The following is a 25,981-nucleotide window of genomic DNA, read 5'->3' as shown; positions in this document are numbered from 1 at the left end:
AATTCGGCTCCCACACATTCAACAGACATCTCCGTGCCTCAGGCAGCAGAGCAACTCCGGTGACACATTCCATTACAGCATGCACCCGAGTCCAATACGCAGCCACCTCCCGGCATTCCCAGATGATATGAAGGAAAGTAGCACTCAAACCACATCCACGCTTACATAACCCATCTGCAGAGAAGCCCATGGAGACCAAACGAGGACCGGTGACATACACGCGGTGAAGAATTTTGAGTTGGACGAGACGGGCGGGAATGGCTACCTCCTTCGGGGAAGACCGTGCAGACTGCCAGTCTTCATCATCCAGTTCCAACACGTCCCCAACCCAGGCCTCCCTGAAACGCAGAAGGAGATCTGCCCGATTGTTGATTAACTTCTTATATATTATTGAAATCGTACTATCAGGCAGATGACCATCGATTATGCGGTATTCCAGTGGGGAGGACTCAGGAACATTGGTATTGTGCATACCTGAAAAACTTTCTGTCACTCAGCTCATATTCATTCTGAAGCGTCTCAAAAGTCTTAACCGCACCCTTCATCTAAAGGTCACCCACTCTACCTATACCAATCATATCCCATTTCTCAAAAGCTTTCGTTGTCCAGAGGCATCCCAATCTCTCCGACGCATACAAGGGGGTCGCACGTGTCAACCTTCCAGCCCAGGGCAGCATTTGCATCACCCCAGACGCGCACAGCAATCATAGTGGGCCCTGTTAAATTTCTCCCTGCTGTCCTAGAGTAGAGCGCCCTGTTGTAATTCCCCCCCAGTAATTGATACTTGTCCATCTCAAATGCCGGATTTGGGCTGGGTGCATACATTGCGTGGTTAATCGCGCACAGCTGAGAGGCCCAATAGTACCGCCTGATATCCGGGAGCGCCATGCCCCCGTCATACCAGGGGAGAGTTAGTTTAGCAAGAGCAATTCTTGCACGGCCATCCCAGATGAGCCGCCTCTGTAGGCTTTCCACCTCCCGAAAGTAACTTGCCGGGATGATGTCAAACGAATTCTGGAGTGCGTATAAAAACCATGGCAGGGACATCATTTTAAAAAGCGTGGCACGACCGAGCGATGACGGCGGCAATCTACGCCAACGAACCACATCAAGCTTCAACCTCTGGAGAGGGGGGAGAAGATTGCGCTCGTAACGAGCAACAGGGTCGAGCGACACGAAGATCCCCAAATATTTGAAACCCGTCTGGGAAAGCTGAATAGGAAATCTACGGGGCAAGGGAGGGAGGCCACCCGAAATTACATACACACAGGATTTATTCCAATTTATGACCAAACCTGAATTCTTGCCGAACGAGGTGAGAACGTCAAACAGGACGTTAAGTGATTTACGAGGGGAGGTAAGGTATAAGAGAATATCGTCGGCATACAGCGAAATCTGATCTTCAAAATCAGGAGTCCACCGAATGCCCTTGATCGAAGACTCCCATCGGAGCCAGGCTGCAAGGGGTTCAAAGGCAAGTGCAAAGAGGAGGGGGGACAGGGGGCACCCCTGTCTCGTGCCCCTCCCAAGCGTGAAGGAATTGGATACTCGGCCATGAACAACCACCTGAGCCAACGGTTCCCTGAAGAGAAGCTGGACCCACCCTATAAACTCCGAACCGAAGCCGAATTTTGGAGGGCGGCCCAGAGGTAAGGCCACTCTATCGCAAAGGCCATCGTGGCGTCCAAGGAAGCCAAGATGCCGGCTCTTGAAGAGACCCCGCCCTCGCTAGAACACCATGCAAGCGCCGCAAGTTGAGTGCGGTGTTTCGATGTGGGATAAAACCAGATTGATCCGGATGGATCAGATCACAAATCACCGTAATCAGACGATTGGCAAGAACTTTGGCCAGGACTTTAGGTTCGGCGTTCAACAGGGAAATGGGCCTGTACGAGGAGCAGCGATGCCGAGGCTTGCCCTCCTTAGGAATTACGACAATTGTTGCTAAACGCTGATCACAGGGGAGGGTGCCAAGGTCTCGTGACTCCAGGAACATATTGCGGAGATATGGTGCTACCTTGTCGGGTCGTAGTTTGTACAGTTCAATGGGCAAACCGTTCGGGCCCATAGCCTTGCCCGAACGGACAGATCGGATAGCGATCGCAATCTCATCCGCAGACAATGGAGCATCCATTAACTCTCGATCTTCCTCAGAGAGGCAGGACAGCGCAATGTCGCGCAGCAACAAATGGGAGTCTTCCTCATCTCTATCAGACACCGGGGAATACACAGTACGAAAATAATCTGCAAAACACTCCACAATCTCACTGGGGTCAGTCACACATTCTTCATTCAAAGTCTGAATCACGGGGACCACACGATTTGCCCTTTCTTTCTTATCAAGCCACGCAATCAATTTACCCGCCTTGTCCCCGACATCATACAGTCTACCCTGTTGCTCCCTTTACATTGTTTTGGCAGCATCCGTGACAAGGGACTTATAGTCCAGCTGCTTCAAACCAAGGGCGTGGAGTCCCTCCTGGGTGACGCCTGATTCTAGGTCATTCTCCATTTCAGTTATTTCAGTCTCAAGACACACAACCTCTTGATTCTTTGTTTTCTTGGCTTCAGAAATGAGGGATAAGGCCTGTCCACGAATAACAGTCTTAAAAGCTTCCCACAGGGACACAGAAGAGGAAACAGACCCCTCATTTTCAAGGAAATAGTGGTCTAGGGACTTTATCAAACTGTTACGGGTCTTGGGATTACGCAGATACCAGGGGTTAATGGGGGCGACCCGCCCCGCACCATACACCCCAGTATCCATACAAAGCCGCAATGGGGAGTGATCCGAGATGCCCCGGGCCAGGTGTCTAATCTCTTTGACAGAAGGGGACTGGGCAGCGGGCATGAGAATGTAGTCAAGTCTAGAGAGACTTCCGTGGGCCCAAGAGTGAAAGGTGTACTGACTCTGCATCGGATGCATCAACCTCCAGCAGTCTACCAAACCAAAAGTGTCCAAAAACCCTCTAAGCCATGACTGGGACTTAGAAAGATCCCTAGGGGGGTGACGACCTACAATACCAGAAACAACAGAATTAAAATCCCCACCCATAAGGAGAGTACCATCAGGGAGCTCCAGCATCACACGTCCAATATCTGAAAAGGTGGAGGTCTGGAGACCCGGCGGAACGTATACAGTGAGCAAAGAAAGAGTCTTACCCTCCCACCTACCAGTGAGGGCGGCGTAGCGCCCCCCTGTCGTCGAGGATTACATTGTCAATCTCCAGGGGGAGTGAGGACCGAACAAGAATACCCACCCCCCTAGAACCAGTGGTGAACCCGCAGTGTGCAACCAGGCGATAGCCCCACCTATTCGTGGCCTGGCACATATTTCCCACCAGATGCGTCCCCTGCAAAAGAACCACATCTGGGGACAGGCGACGCAAGAACTGCAGTACCACTCCCCGTTTTATACGATCACCCAATCCATTGACATTCCAAGATATTATCCTCAACCCACTACCCCCATCCCAACAAGTGATGCAGAATTCACCCCACAAAGAGAAGAACATTCAAAGCATGAAGAAAAACAATACGGTGCCTTGAGAAAGAAAAATAAACCCACAAACACCCCTTCCCACCCCTCAACTAACACCCGTTACAACTACCCCCTCCCTGCACCCCTGCAGTAGACTAAAAAGCCACCCCAACATGCAGTGTGCCTGTCGCCCTAACATTTCCCAATCTACAAAAAGACCCGGAGGAGGAAAGAGGCCCATCCCCCCCGCCACCCTCGGGCGAAAATCGGTGAGCTACAAGCGAAAGAAAATTATAAAACCCAGCAGTACAAAGTCAAGTGTTCGAATATCATGGGCCGAGACATCACTTCTGTTCAGGCTCACCACCCTCGGCACCACCAGGGTGCTCAGTTCGGTCGTTCCGGGCAGGCAGAGAATCCAGCCAGTCACTTACATTCTCTGGTCGGTCAAAGAAAAATGTCCGGTCCTCGTACTACACACGAAGCCTGGTGGGGAACAGCATCGCATATCTCAGGCCTAAGTCACGGAGACGTCGCTTCACACCCTGAAAACCCATCCTTTGCCCCTGGACGAGCTGAGTGAAGTCCGGGTAAAAGTTGACTGTGGAGTTCTCGAATTTCACTGGGCCGCTCACCCTCGAAGCTTGCAGGATAGCATCACGGTCCCTGAAGTGAAAGAGCTTGGCGATGATAGGCCTTGGAGGGGTGCCCGGTTTCGGTTTTCTACCCGGGGCGCGATGGGCACGCTCCACTGCAAAGAACTTTGCTCAGTCCAGAAGGGGCAAGGTGATTCATGACAAGGTCCTCCACCAGGAGATCCATTGAATGATTCTCGGGGTATTCCGGGACACCTATGACGCGGATGTTGTTGCGTCTTGCCCTATTCTCAAAATCTTCCAGCCGATGAGCCAGGAGGTCATTTGTTGATTTAAGAATGGCAAGTTCGGTTTAAAGTTTCGACACATCGGCCGTGAGGCGAGAGGTCTTCAAATCCAACAATTTCACCTTCACGTTGGTTTTGGACAGGTCGGCTCTAATCAGGGTGACGTTGATGGCAACCGTGTCTATTTTGTGAGCAAGAGCCTCATACTGTTGGCCGATGGTCTCCTTCATTCTATTGATGGCACTCATGACGTCCTGGAGAGACGGCTCAGTAGGCGCGGTCGAATCTTCCTTGGCATCCTCCGGGGTACGGCTGGCGCCACCAGGGGATCCTTTAGATTGAGTATACCGATCCATAATGTTGGTTTGGACCAGTCCCCCGCGAAGGGGCGCCTTCGTTTTCCGTTTCTCGGCTTCGGCCTTGGCCGCCATACTGGAAGGTGCGCCCCGGAGGGGCCCGCGAGACATAGTGAAAATGGCCGCCTGCGGGCAAGTCACCAAATGTCCACAAAAGCAGGCTCGTGTGGCCGAGGCAAAGACACAGTCCGACCCAACTGCGTGGAGGGTAGAGTCACACTCTGACTAAACAGAGACTGGACAGGTCTCCGACAGAACGGAACTGTCGCGCAGTCAGACAATGCCAGGACCCAAAAGTGAAACCGAAAGTTGATGCAGGGCTGCTGGGGGAAGACCCCTCAGCCGTTGTTGTTCAACTTCGTCCCGGCGTGCCAATTCGCCTAGTCCCCGGCTTACCACAGGGTGGGCCTCAAAAGTTCGAATCAACGTAGCTTTGGTTCCCAGAGTCCGAATCACAATTTTTAAAGAGCTAGGAGATCAGCCGATGTTCTTCTTCAATAACCCATATGAAAATTCCGGATTTCGTCAGGATAAGTTGCGAAGAGTGGCGAGGGTCCCGGGAGCTCTGTGCTCACGCGGCCATCTCGGATGCTCGTGTAGCTCCTCCTCCCTGAATGTATTCTTAATGTATTCAACAATAGAATTGTTAAAGGGTAAGCATCAGCAAGAGGCATGTTTTCCACCAAAGTTCTATAAGCTCTTTGTTATAGAGAACCCTGCAATGGAAAACAGGCCATTGTTCACACTCATTTAAGTACATGGTAATATCTTCTAACACATCCTCCCATTCTTCCACAACCCAAATGAGATGCTTTCATCACCTTGCAGAAATTCGAAGGCGAAGCACTGTTTTCTGCAACCATATGTATAATGCGACACCTGGCTGTGTCTCCATCTCCATAAGAGAAAGATCTTTGACTTCCTGCTACCGTCATTCGCATGCGTTACTCACTACCTCCCTACTACGTATATGTACATTTAGAAAAGAAACCTCAGTCCCCTATGTCTCTCTCACCACTCTTAGCATTTGATACCCACTTGTATCACTTTTCCCACAAAAAGAGCTTTTAGTGTGTCCTACCAACCTCCTCCTTCTGCATATGCACCTGACCCAATAATTAAAAGTAAAACCTAATTGACATTGTGTTACCCTCCCCACCTCTAAGGATATCTTGATTCGCTTTGAAAACATTGTGCTTACACTGCAGTTCTATCCTAGCGACAGAGCTGCTGAGGAGAATGGGAATATTTATCCTGCTCTCCTGGGTTTCTGTGGACCCAGGTGAGGGAGGGGAAGGTGTCTGGAGTTGGTGTTGCAGGACAAGCATCTTTTTCTCCCTTCCTCAGGACTGAGGAGAGCCAAGGAGAGAATGGTCCATGGCGGAAATTGGTGTTGCAGCACCTGCCTTATCTCCAGTTCTCCTCGGGTTAGTGGGGACTCAGAGGAGGCAGGAGGGGATTCAGCAGCAATTTCCCAAGAGTATGAGGAGACCCAAGTGGAGGCATGTGCAGTCTTTGAGAAGTTGTCATTTGGCATCTAAACTGGTTGCCAAATTCATCACAGGAATGACTTATGCTAAAAATATTTATTGTATGTCATAATTTTAATTCTGAAATGTCCTAAATACAGGCTTTCCAACTTCAAAAAATATTGTCACATTTTGCGGAGGGGTGGAGCTTCATCACTCATTGAGACACACTCCTGCCCCTTCATATTGCTAACGCCCCTCACAAAAAAACCTTGCTGGGACTGCCCCTAATGTCCTCGAGTGTTTTAAAGCACTAAGGGCCTGATTATGAGTATGGGTGCAATTTAACACACCCTACAAATAACAATACCATGGGGTACATTATTTTTCAGGTGAAATTATATCACCTATTGCGAGTTTCTGTGGAATAACATGGGGATTTCGGTGTTTAATGTTCAAAAATTTCACATGTTATGGTAAACACCGTATGCTTTTCCCCTGTTAAATTTCGGCAGGTTTGAAAATTGATAATTGATCGCTGATAATTATTGGATGTGTTAAATGACACTCAACTCAAACTCCAACACACTGCTCTAATAGGAGCTTGCGCAGGGGTCGGAAAATGAAGGCCAACTCGCAATCAGACTCTTAATGGACTCCTGCTCCTCAGAGCCTCCAGAGACAAGCTGGAAACCCATAAAATGCTGTGGTTTCCAGCTCCCCTCCCTGTACCATTTTATATTGGCTCTTCACCGGTTGACTGTATGAAAGTAACCCATATCATGAGGCACATGGTGGCACAGTGAGTTGGCAGGTCTGCAAATAAAAAAACACACAGAAATAGCCTTTCTTTAGTCAGAGTTGCTGAGCTCTTTTTAAGTGACTGGTGTAAGTGAAAAGGTCTGCAGCTTAAGAGTCATTTGGTGTTCTTGCTTTGTCTTTTAGAGAACTACTATCAAGTGATGCAATGAAGGAGTTCAACAGAGCCCGAGTATATCTAGATGAGAACTACAAGTCACAAGAAAACTTTACTGTAAGTTTCTTCATCTTTCAATTATTCACCCAAAAAGATTAAGTGTGAAGACTGAAAAATTAGATTTTGTTTTTCTGATGAGCATAGTTCTTTGTGCATTGTATCTGTTACATTGGTTCGCTCCATATTGAAAAAGCAAGTTAACAGGTATATTAAGTCTGCTGTTAGCATGGACCTAATGAAATGGCGATTTATAGAGCGCGAAACATTCATCCGAGGGTGTCAATGCACTTACACATTGAGGCTGAGGTTCGACTAAGGCCTTAACGACTAAACAGCCAAGTCTTTAGCGCCTTCCTGAAAGCTAACAGATTCTTCTCATGTTTCAGATTTGTTGGGAGAGAGTTCCACAGCCTAGTAGCACCCAACAAAAAACTTCTCCCTCCCCAGGAGCATTTTTTCACCCTGGGAACAACAAGGCTGTTGGAAGAGGATGAACGAAGGTTACTAGCTGGAATGTAGAGTAGCAGATTCCGTTTTAGAAAACCTGGTCCTATGTCCTGAGTGGTCTTGAAAACAATACATACAGCCTTGAACGCTATACATTTTTTTATTGGCAGCCAATGTAGATCCTTCAGTGCCGAAGAAACTGATTTATATCTTGGGATATTCATCAGGAGCCTGGCTGCAGCATTCTGAATGACCTGCAGTTTGGCTAAGCATTTTTTGCGGAGGTTAATAAAAAGCCCATTTCAGTAATCTGCTCTCGAGAGAACAAGTGCTGAGACCACAAGCTTACGAAGCTCAGCTGGGATGGATGGGAGGATTTTTCGAAGGATTTTTAATGTATAAAAAGAGAGGGAGGTAGCCTGATTGACATGGTATTCAAATGAAAGTTTAGAGTCAAAAGGGACTCTCAGATTCTTAACCTTGGTCACTGGTGTCAGTAGTGGTCCCAATTCCAGGGGCCAGAGATCTGGTGACCAAACGTTGGTTTGAGCCCCAAAAAGTAAAACCTCCTTCTTACTGGAGTTCAGTTTTAAGGAATTGGTAGCCATCCATTCCCCCACCTGGTGGAGGCAGGAGTGGAATCGCTTCACAGTGTCAGTAGGGGATCCTGACACTGAAAAGATAATCTGCGTATCGTCCGCATAGGAGACAGCAGAGGAGGCCAGGGATCTAATCAGTTTCGCCAATAGTGCACCATAAACATTCGAAAGAGTGGGGCTCAAGGATGATGCCTGTGCCACCCCACAGGGTGACCTAAAGTTATCTAAAGCCACAAACTGTTCTCTACCAGACAGGAATGATTCAAATAGGGTAAGAGCCTTCCCTTTGACACCGATCACCCTCAGAACTTCCAAGAGTTTCTAAGGGTTCAAGGTGTCAAATGCCGCCGAGAGGTCAAGCAGCACAAGTGCTGCACTGCCCCCCGAGTCGATAGTTTGGCTAATCATTTCGGAGGCTGTGATTAGTGCCAATTCGGTACTGTGATGTTTACGAAACCCGAATTGAGTGTCATCAAAGAAATCATTCTTTTCAATGTATTTGAGCGAATTTTGCGGATCTCGCGTTCGCGAATTTTGCGGATTTGCGGATTCGCAATCCGCAAAATCCGCGAATTCCCGCGAATTTGCGGATTTTTTTTTTTTTTGTGTTCGCCCGTGTTTCTGCCAGTTCGCGAGGGTTTTGTACACTTTCGCAAATTGCGAACTTACCTGTCGGGTCGCAAGTTTCGCGAACTTGTTGTTTCTACGTGTCCAGCCTGTTTGGGACACTCTTCTTCATCACTGCCACTCTCTGTCACCACTGCCACTCTCTGACTACTCATGCCACCCTCTGGCCCACCCATGCCACCCTCTGTTTCATCACCACACCCTCTGGTTGTCCAGTGTACATTATTTTCGGCAAAGCAAAGCACACCTTCCCTGCCTCAAGTGACCTGAATTAATTTGGGGCTGATTCATGTGTCACAGAATATTTTTTTAGCTGGCACCTGCTTCCTTAGTGCGCCCTGATTAGTGATCTTTTGCACTTGCTAAGTGCTTTCATTGTTGCAAAATTAGTTACAACACCTGCCCTGCCCCAACTGACAATAATGAATTAGGGGCTGATTAATGGATTTTAACTTCCAGCCTGGCTCCTGCTTGTCTCCCTTAGCTGTAATTCAGGACCTTTGTGGCATATGTGTAACTATTCTGAGGTTCAGAGCAGGGTCACATACTAGTTTCAACTGGCAACTGAACTCTGGAGGGGCCCCTCAGGAAGCACTCCAGGAAATGGCTACTAATGATGAGCCTGAACTTTTGAACCTGGTAAGTAGTTACTTTCAGTTTTGCTAAGATCGTATTTCTGCAATTTTGCACTTATTCGCGGGGCGCGAACTCACGCGAACAGTGCGAGCAGTGCGAGCAAAATCCGCTGCTCGCGGATTTGCGGATTTTGCGGGAAATTCGCAAATCTCGCGGATTGCGGATTTCCCGAAAATCCGCAAAATCCGCGAGCGGAACGGATTTTCCGCCCACGCCTAATTCTGATAGAATATTGTTCATGGCTTTCTCCGCCATCTTAGCAGGTAGCGGAAGTTTAGAAATCGGACGATAGTTCTTGGGATCAGTGTTATCCAGGTTTTTTTTTTTTTAGAAGGAGCAGCACAGAAGCCAACTTCCAACTGGTAGGGAAAATACCAGATAAAAACATTTTATTAAAAATGGGTATCATGTGAGATGCAAATATCTCAGGTTCGAGATGAAAGGTTTTTGGATGGGAAAGTCCAGTGGAGAACCTGATTTGACCGATTTTAGCAGGTTTATTGTTGCTTCCATTGTCAGCTGCAAGAAGGTAGATAATTCAGGAGTATTGCTACTGTTACTACACTCAGCAGGGATGCCTGGCGCAATGCAGGCAGTCTCAGGTTTTGCCGAGTCCACTGACAAGGCAGTTATTCCATGAACCGTAGGCTCAGCGAAACTGTTGTAGACCTCCTTAACCTTCTCTTGGAAGTATGTGACCACTCTATCACAAAAAGCCTGGGTTTTAGGAGAATCAGTAGCCTCAGTGCATTTAGCTAGTCTTTTTACTGTTAAGAAAAGCTCTTTAGATGACTTTTTTGATGTCAGTATCGCCGTAGTAAAATAACTAGTTTTTTTTTACTGATGAGGGTTTTCTACTCCAGTAAGGCTGATTTATAATTAGCTTTGTTTTCAGAGTCGGGAGATAATCTCCACCTCCTTTCCAAACAGCGGCATTTTTGTTTTTGTGTCCTAAGTTGTTCGGTATACCATGGTTCGGTAGGTCTGGGCCTGTGGCTAGAGATGCATTTAGCTGGTAGACTTTGGTCAATTGATTTCCTCAACCATTCTTCAAATGCAGCCACAGCTTTATTTGGGTCTTCTAATGGTGGTGGGATGTTTTGTGCTAAGGCAGTTTGAAGCACACCCAAATCTAATTTATTCCAAGGTCGGACCATTTTTCGCTGTCTGTTTATTGAATTCTTTGTATGGGGATTTTGAATTGGAAATTAAAATATAACAACTTTATGGTCTGACCAAACAATTGGCATTGATGGGAAACACTTTAGATGGCCATTATTAGAAAATATTCCATCCAACAAATGACCTGCTGAGTGTGTATCGCCAGATTCCCGCTGAGTAAGGCCCATGCTATTTGCGATGTCTATAAAATGTACAGCGTCGCTGTCCAAGGGGTGCTCCAAGTGGACATTAAAATCACCCAGAAGCGTGAAATCTGGTGATTGAGACATGACATCCAGAGAGGTACCAATATCCTTAAAAAAACTGGCCCGAGTGCCTGGTGGCCGGTAGCATAGCAGGCCATTGAAGTTATAATGATTACCAATCATCAGTTTGAAAAGTAGGGACTCCAAATAGGGACCATTATGCTGGGAAGTAAAGATCCCTTTCCAGGTGCAAGGAAACAGGACGAACAGTCCTCCTCCTCTATAACCCACTCGGTCTTGCCTATATAATGTATACCCCAAAGGAACAGCCAACGCTAAATCAGGATCAGCTGAGGCGTCTGCCCAGGTCTCTGTATTAAATGCTCCATTAATACCATGCGATTCGATGAGTAGAGCAAATTCAGAGCATGTTTACACAATGACCGTGCATTGATAAGACACCCTAGTATAGACGTAGTCTCATTTTTCCCAATGGATAATTGTTTAAAATTAGCTGATGACTGGGGAGATTTTGGGATATTATTAATAGAGGGCCCACAGGTTTCACAGTTAAAAGGAGCCAAACAAGAGTCAGTATTAATATCAATAAGTGCATTGCACTTACCATATTTGTTGAGAGCTCATAATTGTTCCCCAGTGTACATAAATGTAGAGGCAGACTCATGGTGAGGTCTTACACTGACAGCATCTCAGGCCCTAGGCACGGGCCAGGCGCGGACAGGCGCAGACGGGCTTGCCTTTGGCAAACACACAAACACTGAGGATTGAGTCCTTAAGAAACATTTGACTGTACTAAACAGCAGTGACGGCTGGTAAATTCTAAAAATAGTGGGGTGAAAGGTGAGTTTCGAGTTGTAAACGCGAGCGAGCCAGAACTGAAAGGGAGGTACGGGAAGTGCATTCTCCCATACAGGAAATGTTGAAAAACATGGGCTTAAATGGTATGTTTGGGCCTCGTACTAACAAATTATGCCAGAGTGTGTCTCCCCTGGCCATTTGGTATAAAACAAATGACCAAGGAAGCGACAAACATCTCTGAACTATGCAGCTTTCTTCTATCCATCACTCTATAGGTCAGCTTGAGGAGTTTCTGACCCTGAAGAACAATGGTATCTTATAGGCAGGGAGTCCCTATCAGTGAAGGTTGTATAATTATCTGCCAGCACAGTGATTGTGTTTGATGGTGCTAGTACTGTGCATATTAACGCTCAACAATGTTTTTTTTTTTACCCGGGGTTCTATGTCTGCACAGGATGGCTAATGAGCTTTCATCACAATGGACCCAATAATGCAAGTGTTAGATACTGATGGACAGTCTGCTCTGGAGATTACAGACCGGTCTTTCCTGGACAATGACTCTTTATGCTTTTACTATTTCAGTAACTCACTAAAAGGATCATTTCATGATTTTGGTCACTGGTGGTGTTGCCAGGGCTTTCCAATACATCTGTTTGATTATTTTTTTTTATATATATAAATTAATTAGCCATCAATGTACACCCCTCTTCGTTAACTGTGAGCCCTGCCTAATGTCTCTTTCCAAGAAAGGCTGGCAGAACAGAATCATGGGCCGAGATTTCTTTCCCGGTGCAGCTCCGGGGCAAGGATTTTTGGAAATTCAGACAAATGTCACCCTGCTGTTTTTGCACACCCCTTGCCACAGCAGCATAACCATTTTTAGGCCACTCGTTTAAATATGACACTCTTGTGGTGTTTGGTTGTTGTGCTGTAAGACTGCTTAGCTGCCAATCATCGCCTTAGTGTAGCAGAGCCCTCTGTCACCTGGGTGCTGCTCTTGGCCCCAGTGGGTAAAACTCTAAACAGACGCTGGGAGGAAGGCTGGGCGACTCACAGACACACTTGGGGACCCTTCACTGATTTCTCTGCCTCTCCTGCTCCCTCTTTGCCTCTAGTGTTTCCACTAAATCTACTGGCACTTGTAGTGAAGAACTGGGCCTTTGGGCCTGGCGGCGCAGGGTACGCCTGAAATCTTCGAGTTCACCTGCCTTGTTGCACAGAGACGTACTCTGTTAGCGTAGAAAGACCAAGTTTATTAGCTGCAGCTAAGCACAGTTGTCCAAGAAGTACACCAAGTAGGTTCTCAGGAGACTGCCACTTTACTCCGTGGCTCACAGTCTTTTATAGCAAAAATACATCTGTACAAACATACACCCAATGCACAAAGTTTTAGCCAATCAGAAGAGTTCGAAAACAAGGTGTTGTGCAACCAGAATGCTCTCTGCTTACATGTTGTGTGCTATCCAGCCCCCAGAGTTAATCAATACTGGTACCCATAGTTCAGTGTTGCAATGGCAGGACATGTCTGTATGCTTCAAAAGAAAGGTTGAGAAATGGGAAAACACAGGGAGAGAATAGCGAAGGCCAAAAAGATAAGATAGGCAAGAGAAGAATACTAAAGGCTAACAGATAGTTGATACGGGGATTAGGTAGTACAGACAAGGATTAGTTAGGCCGGCTAGTGTCTGAGATTAGTTTCAAAACAAGGACGGAGGGGTTTTCAACATGTTGCAGTCCAAAAGGGCAGAGATACTTCGTTCATTGAGCAGCCTGTGTAAAGGCAACACAAAATGGCGGCGAAATGTAAGATGGAGTCGAAATTAAAGAACCTCAGTAGCAAGTTCTCTGTCTCCATAACGGAGCTGTATATTCTTATTCTGCCTATTCTTTGTAGAGTTAGAGGGAGCTTGAGCCCATGGTCGCCGGCCTATCCATTCACTGCACTCTCCGTAGGCCAACTAAGGTGTGTCACCCTAACCTCTCACTGCCTGCCCTGTGTCACCCATGTTCCGTTCTTGGGTTGGCGCCCTCAGGGTAGAGGGCCCTTAGGCGAGGCCTCCACCTCCAGACTGCAGCAGGAGTTTTTGATGCTGACCATGGTCATTTGGCAGCGGGTCTAGAGCTGCCGTATTCTGTTCAGTTAGGTGTTTCTTTTTTTAAATAGCACTTTTTATTTTATCTGAAAAGTTTTACAAAGCGCGAACAAGACCCAGATCGGGTATCGGAGCGCTGTACAAAGAGGACAATTAACGTTGCCGTGAGGAGACAGTAAAAGTACAATACTAAAAAGGTAGCATAGGAGGAACCAGGTGAAGGCCCTACTAGACGAGGCTGTGCAGTTTAAATATCTCGACCCGAATGTATTGGAGCACTTTACATAAGCCTCAGTTACATTACGCAAGTTACATACGCAAAGACATATTAATTTCTTTCCAGGCACAAGAGAGATTAAGTGATTTGCCCAGGATCAAAGGATGTAGAGAGGAGGCTGAGACATGAAGCTGGTTCCCAGCTCCAAAGTCGGTAGCTCTAGCCGTAACTCCATACCCTCAGTCTGAATGTCAAATTCATTTCAATTCACTCCAAAAGCAAAAACTCCAGAACGGCACTGGTCTATGAACAAGAAATAAAGCTCAGTGGCACTCTCACCGGGTATACAATGAGTGCTCCTCTGAACGTCTAGTAGCCAGCAGGTGCTCTGCGCTGAGGTAGTTAGAAAATAACATGGCTGCCGGACTCCTCCGCATCTCTTCCCAACATCCAACCTCACTGCCTATCACCATTCACCGCATATAAGAGCCCTGCCCCTTGCTCATACATGCTGCAATGGTGCTCTGCAGTGTTGACTCCGCCCTGGGCCAAAGGTCTAAACGCTCCCAGGCATACATTCCCCACCGCACTTTAGAATGGCCACGCCCCACTATTTACGTAGGCACTCTGGCCTTTTCCTTCAGGGCGAGTGAACCCATCCATCTACATCTTGCTTCAGCACTAAGCAGCCAGCCCTTTATGCAAGATTTGTATGTGTTTTTGCGACCCTTCCCCTCCTCCCAGGAATGGTGAGGCCACGCCCATTTTGCCCATGCATACTAGCCCCCGTTGCTAAAATGGCTTAGGGTCCAAAGCACGATTTGTATATTTCAGCATCAGCTGCAGTGAAATCTAGTAGAACGGTTGATGTGCCCAAGGAATGTCCCATAATCCTCTTGTACCTGCACACGAATAGAAAAGTGAGCCCTGCATTGTTTTGTGAATGAATCTTGCTTTTACAGCACATCCACCAACATAGGCTCTGGCATTGCATGTTGGGGATATGAAGCAACAACACTGGCTCTATTTTCTGAGCCGTGCAGTCTGGAGCGCGTGAGACAATGTGTGTTGCTAAGATACAGCCAGATTCATCAAGGGAAATTGCGCTCGCAATTATTGCATTTGGGATTCATCATCCCAAATGAAAAATTCACTATTACAGATTTCGCATTTTAGCGAGGAATAGCATTTGAGGAATCTCTATTTGAGATTCCTTAATTGCAATTCATGAAACTTTTAAAATGTGCGAATTCGCAATTTCCGGCCGCTATTTACCGCGAAGTCTGACTTCGTGGTAAATAGCGGAAACTTAGAAAAATGCACTTTAGTGCATTTTTCTAAGTGGTATGTTACACACACACATGTCCTTTGGACATGTGTGTGCGCAACATCAGGCTACATTTCCATTTCAGGGTGCTACAGGGTGTCCTTTGGACACCCTTGGCACCCTTAAAATCGCAATCTTATTTGCGATTAGCAAATTGCTAATTGCAAATAAGGAATAACTCCCCATTCATTCCTATGGGCCTTTAGGCCTAGGAATGAATGGGAAGTTATTCCTTATTTGCGATTAGCAATTTGCTAATCGCAAATAAGGAATGTGTAGGAATCGCAATTTATTTTGCGATTCCTACATGAATCCCGTTTTGCAAGTCCTTAATAGCGATTCCTTAATAATCGCTATTAAGGACTCGCAAAACGGGACCATGATGAATCTGGCTGTTAGTGTTTTACGTTGTAGAGACAGAGTGATTTGTTCAAAATCAGGGAGGTGACATCCTGGGGCCATATTATGTACTGGCATTGTTGCGCCCGGTGCACCTTTGAAAAGGTGTACCAGGCGTAAACAATGCCAATGCACCCCATTATGGTTAATGCACTTCCCCCAGGGCAGCCACGAACCCGAGCAGGCCTGGCGGCAGCGCTTTCATGTAAAAACACAGAGCAGCCGCTCTGTATTTTCACAGTGCAGGCGACACCCGCCTGCACTTTCAAAGGGGTATAGAGAACCCTTTGCAGGCGGCTGCAGTCAGTGACTGCACCTGCCTGCAAGGGAGTGTCTGGGGAGTCCGTAGCACCCCCTTTACCTCTGCAGAGCGCTGCTGTCAAGAGGCACACTGACAGTGTGCTACCTTTTAAATTGCGCCCTCTCAGTGCGCTTCCTGAGGGCTTCTTTGACTCTGCGCCCACGTCTGTAATATGGCGCGGACAAAGAACCAAAGGAATTCCATCATTTACATAGGTCACGCCCCTATGCAAATGGAGGGACGCACTCTATTGATAGCGCTGGCGCTTTAAGTGCGCCAGTGCTATCGGTATTGTAGAAGGGGACACAAAAGCGTCTGCGTCCCCTTCTATAATACCAAAGTGCCTTGGGCGCGCAAAGCGGGCGCAAACATCCGTTGCGCCCCGGGGCACTTATTGTAATACAGCCTTTGGTGACTTTGCAATACAAATGGAGGTGAGATTTGTAAATATGTCCTGTGTATCCAGCAGACAAATGCAAAAAGGAGCATTCATTGGGTTTAGAGATTACCTGTTGGGCCAGTGTCCCAAACTTCAGTATATTATTACATGTAAGGGTGCTTGAGGGGGAGTAGGAGAAGAGGTGTTTTTTATGGAGACACCTTTAGGGGGAGGAGTTTAACCAGGTTTTAGGCCTGCCAGTGTCCTTCAAATGGGGTTTAACTGGAGTCTAACAATAGAGTATTTATATTGTCAGGCTCTGTAATGTATTAGTAATATATGCCCTGGGATGCTCTGCATTGTGTGTGTGTGTGTGTATATAATTGAATTGTTGTTTCCTCATTGTTTTCCATCATTTTGTGGCACATTCGCATGATATCACTCAAGATACCAAGAGGCGGTTTGGCCATAGATTTCATATTTGACATAAAACAGCATCTTTTGGCCACACAATGCCAAGGGCCTCAGACGCACGTTCGTTAAGAGTGCAAGTAAAGTCAACAGTTGGTCAAACGTGATTAACTCGGTTAAGAAAAAGCCCCGGGCTTGATTTCACGTTAGCACACACTACTTTGATTCAATTGATTAATTTTGTTCTGTTCCGTGCTCGGGTGTACGCGGCCATTAGGCAGTAAGTTCACATAAAAAATTCCCTTCTGAACATATTTTTAGCCGGTGAGTGGGCCGCGCGCCTCAATGTCCTCCTTTGTGTGAGGGGTGTGCAGAGGAGAAGTGTGGAACCACTGCAGCGTGTCCATCTAGGGTAAAGCTCTGCTCTTATCTGCGGTGTGGTTTGGAAGGCTACCGCGCGGCTATGAATATTGAACAAGGCCCCATTAGTTGTTTGTGATCGCAAAAACCTTGGCTCTGCCATTTCTTTCCACTCCCTATATGGCTGCGGGTCGGAGGCAGGACGCCATTGGTGTTAGACAAACAAAACCAGCGCCTCTTGCTTGTGACGCATGTCAGATGCTTTGGTACATGTTTAACTATGTTCAGTACTTTGCCAAACCTCGACTTCTTAAGGGGCGGCGTATTTAGTGAAGTCTAAATAGAAAGGGCGCGAGGAAATCATGCTGATTTCTTTTACAAGTTAAGCACAATGGGCCAGATTTACTAACATTGTGCGTCGTATTTGTGCCTCTTTTCGCTGCACCCACAATGCAAAATGTTGGTTGGCATTTACTAAGCCACACAATGGCTGCCTGTGTCGCCTTACCTGGCTTGGTAAAGTAAATGTAACGCAATGAAGCGTCTTGTGCTGCGTTGTGTTACATTCTGTCAGGGATGCCTTCTACGGGTGAAGCCTTGGCCTTCCCATGGATCCGCCCATATATTTTGGTGCGTTGCCAGATTTGCGGATACCAGTAAACCTTGGAATGCGTCAAAACGCTGCGCTTTCCCCATTGAGGCGTAACTTGGAGAAATATTTGCATTTCTCTTCATTACTTCCTCTTTCCAGGCCCGGACTGGCCGTTGCAGGCACCGGGCAATCCCCCGGTGCGCCGCAAAGGTGGGGGGTGGTTTAGGGCCTAGGGGGCCGGTTTTGTTACAGGGCCGTTTATGCAGCATAGCTGCAAAAGCGGCCCTGTAACAAAATCGGCCGAAATCCGGCCCGACAAAGAGCTCGATCGCACCCCCAGGGGGCCGGCCCAGCACTTTGCCAGGGCCGGTTTTGGTTCTTAGTCCGGCCCTGCCTCTTTCTATGCGTGATGCATTCCGCATCACGCATAGAAAGAAGGAAATGCTTTTAAGTATTATTTATGTGCAGGAAGGTATCCCTTCATGCTCAAAACCAATCCCCTCCATAACGCAGGCACCCTTCCACTGTGGTGCAAGGGTCCCTGCATTGGCGCTAGGCGTCACACTGTGCACCAGCGCCAGGAGAAAGCAGAAATGCTCCATATCTTTATAAATATGGTGCATCCCTGCTCGCTGCCTTTCATGCAACTCAGCCCATCTTTGTATGAAAGATTAGTAAATATGTACCAGTGTTCTTTGATATTTATTGCTTTGAGCTTTAACTAGTGTGATTGAACCTTCACATCTTCGAAAAGCCCCAATCAGTTACCAGACAGGAACCATTTCAGGAAGTCAAAGACCATAAAATAGAAACAACAAATGCACACCCCATCAGATCCGGTATGGTAAAACATTCAACAATGTTTGTAATTTTGGGAAATATTAGACATTGAATTTACTTCTGTATAAGTTTATGTGAAGTATACAAAAAAGAGATGAGTGGAATACTGGAATAATCTCAGCCTCTGGTAGTTACTTGGACCACATCCCAGTCCATTGTTATTTTGAACACCATGCCACCTCAGATAAGACCCAGCCGTATGCAAATCAGTGTTGACCCTGTTACAATAGGAACAGTGCAGGCCGAACTACCAGGCCCGGCCCTCCTTGAACCGGAAATCAAGCTACCCAAGACCGGTGTCACCCTGCTTGGGGTTCTTCAGTCAGGTGTAGCTTGGTTCAAACTAAGGTGGCATGGCGGGCAAAATACCAATGGGTTGGAAAGCTACCCCAGCTATTGCCAGTTGTTAGACTTTTTGCAAGTATGCTTCCCTTCACCTTTGGTATGATAGGTGTACTTTTATGTGACCAATGAAGACAGTAGTCCTAGCAATGGTCTCTTCAGATAAGGCAAAAATGGACTTTTCAGAAGTGTGTGAGATGTTTCTTAGCACAGCAAAAGCACTCAAAATGTATGATTTTAGCTTAGAAAACATATTGCTTGTGATTTCAAATTTAAGCTTCGTCACTCTTAGTCTTTCATAACAGGTGGCTTTCATTTCTGATTTAGCCAGTGACGGGGCGCCTGAATCAATAAATACCTGTACTGTGGGACACACGCCTACAAACATACAAAAGGTGAGGGGAAAAACAGGCCTCACTATGGGGGAAAAGTATGCAAGAACTGGCTTGAAATAAACTGCTGGTATTCCCATTTCCCAGGGGCTTGCATGCAATTTCTGGCATTCCAGCATCCTAGAAGTAGTGAGAACTCACATGTTGGTTCCTTTGGGTGTGGCAATATCCACGGGGGAATCCCATATAATTTATAACCGTGGTCACAGCCTTACAAACTTCATAACGTTTTTGATGAACTTTACACATGATCTCTAAATGATGCTTCCATATTGGTAGTGGGTTCCGCCATCTTTGAGCCAGTGATATGTGTATATTCTGCGGGACTCTTTGCAACTCTTTGATTGCCACATTTTGCACCTATTTCAGTCTTCGTTGATAATTTGGAAGGTGCTAATAGAAACCATTGACACAATGCATTGGAAGCCACCCAATACAGAATGCAAAAAATTGAAATAATCCCTTCAATGTTTATATTGTTGGGGAAAGTTTGATTATACCCCTAAAAAAAAAACTAGAACAAAGCCTTCATCCAGAAGCCCAGCCTGTTCACATTTGAGTCCGTACATACGCTAATCGAACATGCCAGTAAATCGTTAGCCGATACCGCCTCTTATTTTTTTACTTTTTTGACTAATAAATAAATAAAGGAATGTTGGAGGACAGGTATCTTGCTCTGCTTCCCACTTGTAGATTGGATGTTCATAGACACATGGACTTGTGGGAGCCCACCCGGATCCGATAAAGGTGGAGGCAGTGCAGGGCCCTATAGAACCTCAACATTTAGCTGCCATACTCATGTTTGGAATATTAGATGCTCATGCTGCCTTCTTTGAATAAGGAAGCATTTCATCTTATTCTTAACACTGACCTGGGAAAGCGTTTTTTGGGAGGTAGACCTAAAAGGCTCATGTTTGTTGCCCACATCCGGCCGAAGACTGTCCAGGACTCCTATTAACACTAATTCAGACCAAGGATCTAAGATGAATTTTTTTTTTAAGTAGTCTTATAATTGTTATTTTATTATCTTTTTTGTGTTTTTGCTCTGTATTGCAACTTTTATACCAGCCTAAATTCAAGGGCATTGTTTAAAGTTTGGTGGACAGGTTGGTTTGTCACAAACGTGACAAATATTCTGTCCACCTTATTACAAGTGCTTTATGTCCTATGGCATTTGTAGTAAGGCGGATGGAACATCTGTCACATTTGTGTTGTAATACACATTCTCCAAACTCCAAACCAGGCCTGAGGTTTTACAATGTCAGTTTTATTTTAGCTGATGCTTGATCTAGATTCATTAAATGTTACAGGATCTATTCTTGAAATAATTGAGTTAATCGGAAAATTGCGGTAGAGAATTTTTCTTCTAGTGGTGCAGGGTATTCTGACGTACCAAGCTTGCTTTTTACAGTCCGCTCGTGCTTGAAGGTCAGTGCACACATCCTGCAGCAGCGTTCTTAATTCCTGAATATCTTATGGTTCAGAGATACCCAGTAGGTATAATTTCGAGATTTTTATTGAACAATTGGATGCTAGAGTGTTTAAATATATAAGAGAAAAGAAGTCTGAGATAAGTGATGGTGGGAACAGCAATGACAAGTAGGACTTAATGTAACAATAGCCATAATGTGATGTAAGTAGAGATATAATCACCCCTTCCCTTACTTCCCCTAGATCTTTTGTTGCCCACTTCCTATACGTTCTCTAATAGAGGAGTTATATGCAGCAGAAAGCGCAGTTGTTTGCCATATGAATGCATTTTTGTGCACTAAGGAGGCGCCAAATGACAAAAGAAACAAGCATTGGCAAAGTCAATATGCCTTGCTTATGTGATAACGGTTGGGTTTTTCAATATTTGTTTTTTGCGATGTTGAACAGCAGAACAGCTGCTCTGCATCATGGCTGAAAGTTTTAAGTTTAAAAAAAGCGCAATGACGCAGTCAATGCTGGCCGTGTCATAATGTCATACCACTTTTTTTTTTAACTTTCTACGCTGCTGCACAGCATGTCAAAAAAACCTTGACAAAGACAAATACTTCTACATGTTGCACAGCAGCACAGCTGTTGTGCAACATGGTTAATAGTAAAAAAGCCCTATGACATGGATAGCAATGACCACATCATAGCAAGTTTTTTGTTTGTTTTACTTTTAGCAATGCTGCACACCAGCCACACTGCTGTACAACATGGATAAACAAAGACATTGACAAAGCCAAAGAATCTTGCATATGTAAGACCTAATGGTTTTTGCCAGGGCTTGTTATGAGAAGGCTTGCAGAGTTCCTATCGCTGAACAGGAGCTAAAATAGCTCAGATTAGTCTTCTATATTAGTGGTTGCATGCCTCACACCTTCCCAACTGGAGAAACAAAAGCTAGACAACAATATACATCACATTATAACAGAAAAGCTGTAAAAAAGAAATGACATAATATACTTCATCAAGTGACAACAGCCTCAAAGCGTTCCTGGCTGGCTGTATGTGTAGGTGCACAAAATCCCAGAGTGTAAACTTCAAAAGAGGGGGTGCGGACCGAAAAGAGAGATGCAAATGCACCCTCAGTTGCAGTGTTCTGTAATGAATAAATGAGAGAGGTACAGACGGGTGGCTGAGGCTTTGGTCTCAAAAGTACCAAGAAAATGAAAGCATAAACAATGTACACCTAAAGAATTAGAAAAACCACAATGTCCCCAAAGCTGTGTTTTAAAAATCCATATGGATTCAGAAATTAAGATGCCATCTTACAACTCCTGCTCTGCTACACTCTTATTTAACTAGGCAATGGTGAAGTGGAATGGAATGGGGTACTTATAAAGCACAACTGTCGCTCCAGAAGGAGCCTCCTGGTGCTGTACGGATAGTGGCACGCCCAGACCCTGATCGTGAGACCTAGGAACCTAGATAAGGGCATTACAAAGTTCATCTGAAGCACCAAAGATCCAGGTTTTTAGGGCCTTCCTAAACTGCATTTCTGTCTCTAGTGATCTCAATTTGCTTGGCATGAGATTCCAAGCTCTTGCTCCTAACACTACTGCAGATTTCCCTCCCCGCGTTTTAAGTCGGAAACCAGGCAATTTGAGGAGGTTTGCCGATGAGGATCTAAGTGTCCTTGTTGTAGTATGTGGTGTAAATCTTGCTGAAAGATATACTGGACCCAGTTGGCGAGCTGCTCTGAAGGTGGTGACAAGAAACTTGAATAAAATTCTCTTATGTAGCGGAAGCCAATGAAGAGATTTCAAAGCAGCTGAGGGGGAGGCCCTACGAGGAAGTTTCAGTACCAGGCGGGCTGCTGCGTGCTGAACTACCTGTAGCCTCTTCAGGGTAGATTTGCTAGTACCCGTCAGGAGGCTATTACAATAGTCCAGACGTGAGAGTATCAATGCCACATGACTGTTTTCCTGGCCGAGAGGGGGATGAGATTGAAGAATTTCTTTGGAGTTTTAATTCAACCAAAACAGGTCCCAGCCACTTTAAGTGCATGCGGCTTAAAAGAAAGGGAGGTATCAAATAAAACTCCCAAATTTCTTGCCATTTCCACAGTGGAGGGGGGCTGGTGCCTCCTCTGGCCACCAGGCTTTTGGTTGAAAGGGGTTATCTTTTCCTATCAGCAGGATCTCTGTCTTATTGTGTTGCAACGTAGATGGTTGCTTTTCATCCATAGGATGACCTCCTTAAGGCAGAGTTTGATAGTTTCTTCTACATATGTGGAATTGTGATCCAGGGACAGGATCAACTGTGCGTCATCTGCATAGGATGTAATCTCAATCCCAAATGATGAAATGAGGGAAATGAGCATGGACATACATATATTGAACAGGAGTGGGCTACGTAAGGAGCCCTGTGGCACTCCTGTTGTAATGGAGCGTTCAGGGGATAGAAAGGGACTGAGGGAAACCGCTTGCCTCCGATTGGTCAGGAAAGACTTGATCCAGGCCAGGCCAGTATTGGATATGCCGGAAGATATTAATCTGTCCAAAAGTATGACATGAGACATGGTATCAAAGTCGGCAGACAAATCAAGCAAGATCAGTACTGCCATCCTGCCACTATCTGGAATACATTTTAGATTGTCTGTTATCTTAAGGAGGGCGGATTCTGTGGAATGTTTGGTGCGAAAACCTGACTGGTGTGGGTGAAAGGTCTGAGAGTTTTCACAAAAGTTTGAAAGCTCCTTATAGACCATTCTTTCAGTGATTTTGCCCAGAATTGGCAACAAGGATATCAGGTGGAGGTTAGAGAGGTTGGATGAATCCACATTTTGTTTTTTCTTTAATGGTTTTACTAAAGCGAGCTTCCACTCGTCAGACATCTTACCGGATTCTAGAAAAAGAGTTCACAATATGGTTAATTACTGGATTAACCATATCCATAATTTGGTATAATATCACAGGGGGGCACACATCCAGTAGTGAGCCTGATTTACAGGCTATGATTGCGGCTTGTGTGGCCGAGAATGCGACGGGTTGAAAGGTGTGCATGGAGGGCCTATTATATGTATAGTCCACTTCCTGATCATTAACAGGATCTTGTGGAATAGGTGTTACAAAATCCTTTTGGATGTTTTTAACCTTGACCTCAAAGAATATGGCTATATCGTTGCAAAGTGTCTGGGAGGGGGGGATTTCAGAATGTAGCACTCTGGGGTCAATGAAGGATTTTATGATTGAGAATATCTCTTTTTGATTGTGCTTGGCAAGGGATATTTTGTTAGAAAAATAGTCTTTTTTGACAATTTAATAGCAGTATGATGTTCTTTCCTGTATGTTTTAAAAGCATGCAGATCTGCTAAATCATAACCCCTTCTCCACCTATGTTCTAGTTGCAAGATCTTTTGTAAACCAAGGGTCATTATGCGATTTTGCTTTACTACTTCTAATGGAGTGTTTAAACAGAATTAATTAATCACTTATAGCCGACACCTATGTGTGAAAGTGAGAGGAGTCCTCTGTAGGATCACCAGTTAAGACTGGCTTACTTTCTTGGGCAAGTTTGGGCAATCTGGGGTTGGAGGCTACCAGATGCCACTTACGTCTAGGCAGCGATATAGTGGATTTCTTAGCTGCTAATGCAGTATTACGCACTGAAATGGTCAGGGGGATAAAGCTATGGTCTGACCAGGCCTGGGGAGTGGGAGTGTCTGCAAGGAGTAGAGAAAAGTTGGAGCAGACTCCATCCAACATATGCCCTGCCCGGTGTGTTGTGCCCTAACTAGTTGACTTTGGCTCAGGGATTACTTATTTCCAGAAAGGTGGCCGCCCCTGGGTCCACCTTTCTTAAAATCTCCAAGCATGGTGAAATTAGCGTATTTTAGCAGGGCGTGAATAAGTATTTCACCTAAGGAGTTGAGAACGGTGCTCCTATTACCGGGAGGGCTCCAGAGAACGAGCGGAAGCCATTTATCGCGCAGCAGAAGCCGAGGCTTTCTGCCCCATTAATGGTATGCAGGTCAAAATCTTTCCATTGTAGTGAATCCCTATGGATAATGGCCAACCCTCCTCCTCTGACAACTTCTCTGTCTTTCCTGCAGATCGAGTAGTTGGGGGGCAGGCAATCACAATATCTGGATTGCAGCCTTCCTTTAATCAGGTTTCTGTAATACATAGGAAATCCAATTCCTGTTCTATATTTAGCTCTCTGATATCAAGTGAATGTTTGACTAATGAACATGCATTAATTAATCCCCCTTTTATTAAAATCTGACGATGGGCGCCATAATTTCCAGCCGATGTGTGTTTTACTCCATTAAAAGGTAACTTAGCTCGGCATCCCAAGCAGGAAACGGGGCCTCTGATTTTATCTACTTCCATTTGGTGTCTACACTTCCTATTAGTGTTTAGCTTTATTAATAAGGTCGACAAAAATGAGGCAGCTAAGTTAAAACTGGCAGCATGACTGGTACTGGTCGCTGTCCAGGCGAGGACGGGTGCAGTCGGGCTTGCCTTTGGCACGCCTTCATCGCGCCCGACAGCCAGCCGGAAGTGGGGGTGGTCTAAGTGGGTCGGAGGCTTAGCCTATAGCGTTTTTCCGTACCATCGGCACATAACATCCACGATAGACCGGAAATGCAGGTATGTGCAAATACACTTTGTGAAGATAGATTAACAGCTTTAAAAATCTCAAACACTAATTTTAAAATTCCCAAACAGTGATAAAATTCCCGGACCTGAGTGCAATAATAATATTTAAAAGTTTTTCACCGAGGAACCCTCTCCCTGTAGAGCAGACGTCTATCCACTGGATGGTGATTGGCACCGGCCTTTTTAACTCAAATATTTGTAAAATTTCCTCACACATACATACTTATTTTTAGGCCTCGCCTGAGAGAGTGCATGCACTGTCACCTGCGAGATCGTCTGCTACTTAAAAAACGAACTAGAAAAGACCTTAGAGGTCACCCATTGTTAACCACTGTTGGCCTTCATCAGTACTTTTATATGGCAACTCCTGTTTGGTCAGTGCATACGAGTTTCACTTTCTCTTCATTTGATTTTCCCTTCCGTGGAGCACGGACCAAGTACTGATCACTTGATATCTTTGATTATTGTCCTTCTGCTGCTGCTCACACTGGGATTGAGGTGCTTTTTTCCTTCTTCTCCCCTTCCCTCAACCAGCTTGGTTTCCCCTGTTCCCCCCTCCCACCGGCATCATTGCGTGCCCGTCGTTGATGC

The 25,981-nt window shown here is 45.8% G+C and overlaps 1 protein-coding gene across 1 annotated transcript in view; it reads left to right on the top strand.

Annotated features, from left to right (window-relative positions):
• Positions 1 to 25,981, top strand: part of INPP5A (inositol polyphosphate-5-phosphatase A) — a 1,335,101-nt gene that overhangs the window by 206,222 nt on the left and 1,102,898 nt on the right. Inside the window, exon 4 of the mRNA XM_086919541.1 lies at positions 7,135 to 7,222. Within this exon, the coding sequence (XP_086775667.1) occupies positions 7,135 to 7,222 (88 nt within the window). The remainder of the gene's footprint in view (positions 1 to 7,134; positions 7,223 to 25,981) is intronic.

The sequence above is a fragment of the Lissotriton vulgaris genome, chromosome 5 (assembly GCF_964263255.1).
Source record: "Lissotriton vulgaris chromosome 5, aLisVul1.2, whole genome shotgun sequence".
Lineage (NCBI taxonomy): Eukaryota > Metazoa > Chordata > Amphibia > Caudata > Salamandridae > Lissotriton > Lissotriton vulgaris.
Note: the sequence above shows the minus strand (reverse complement) of the source record. Positions and strands in the feature narration are given on the sequence as shown.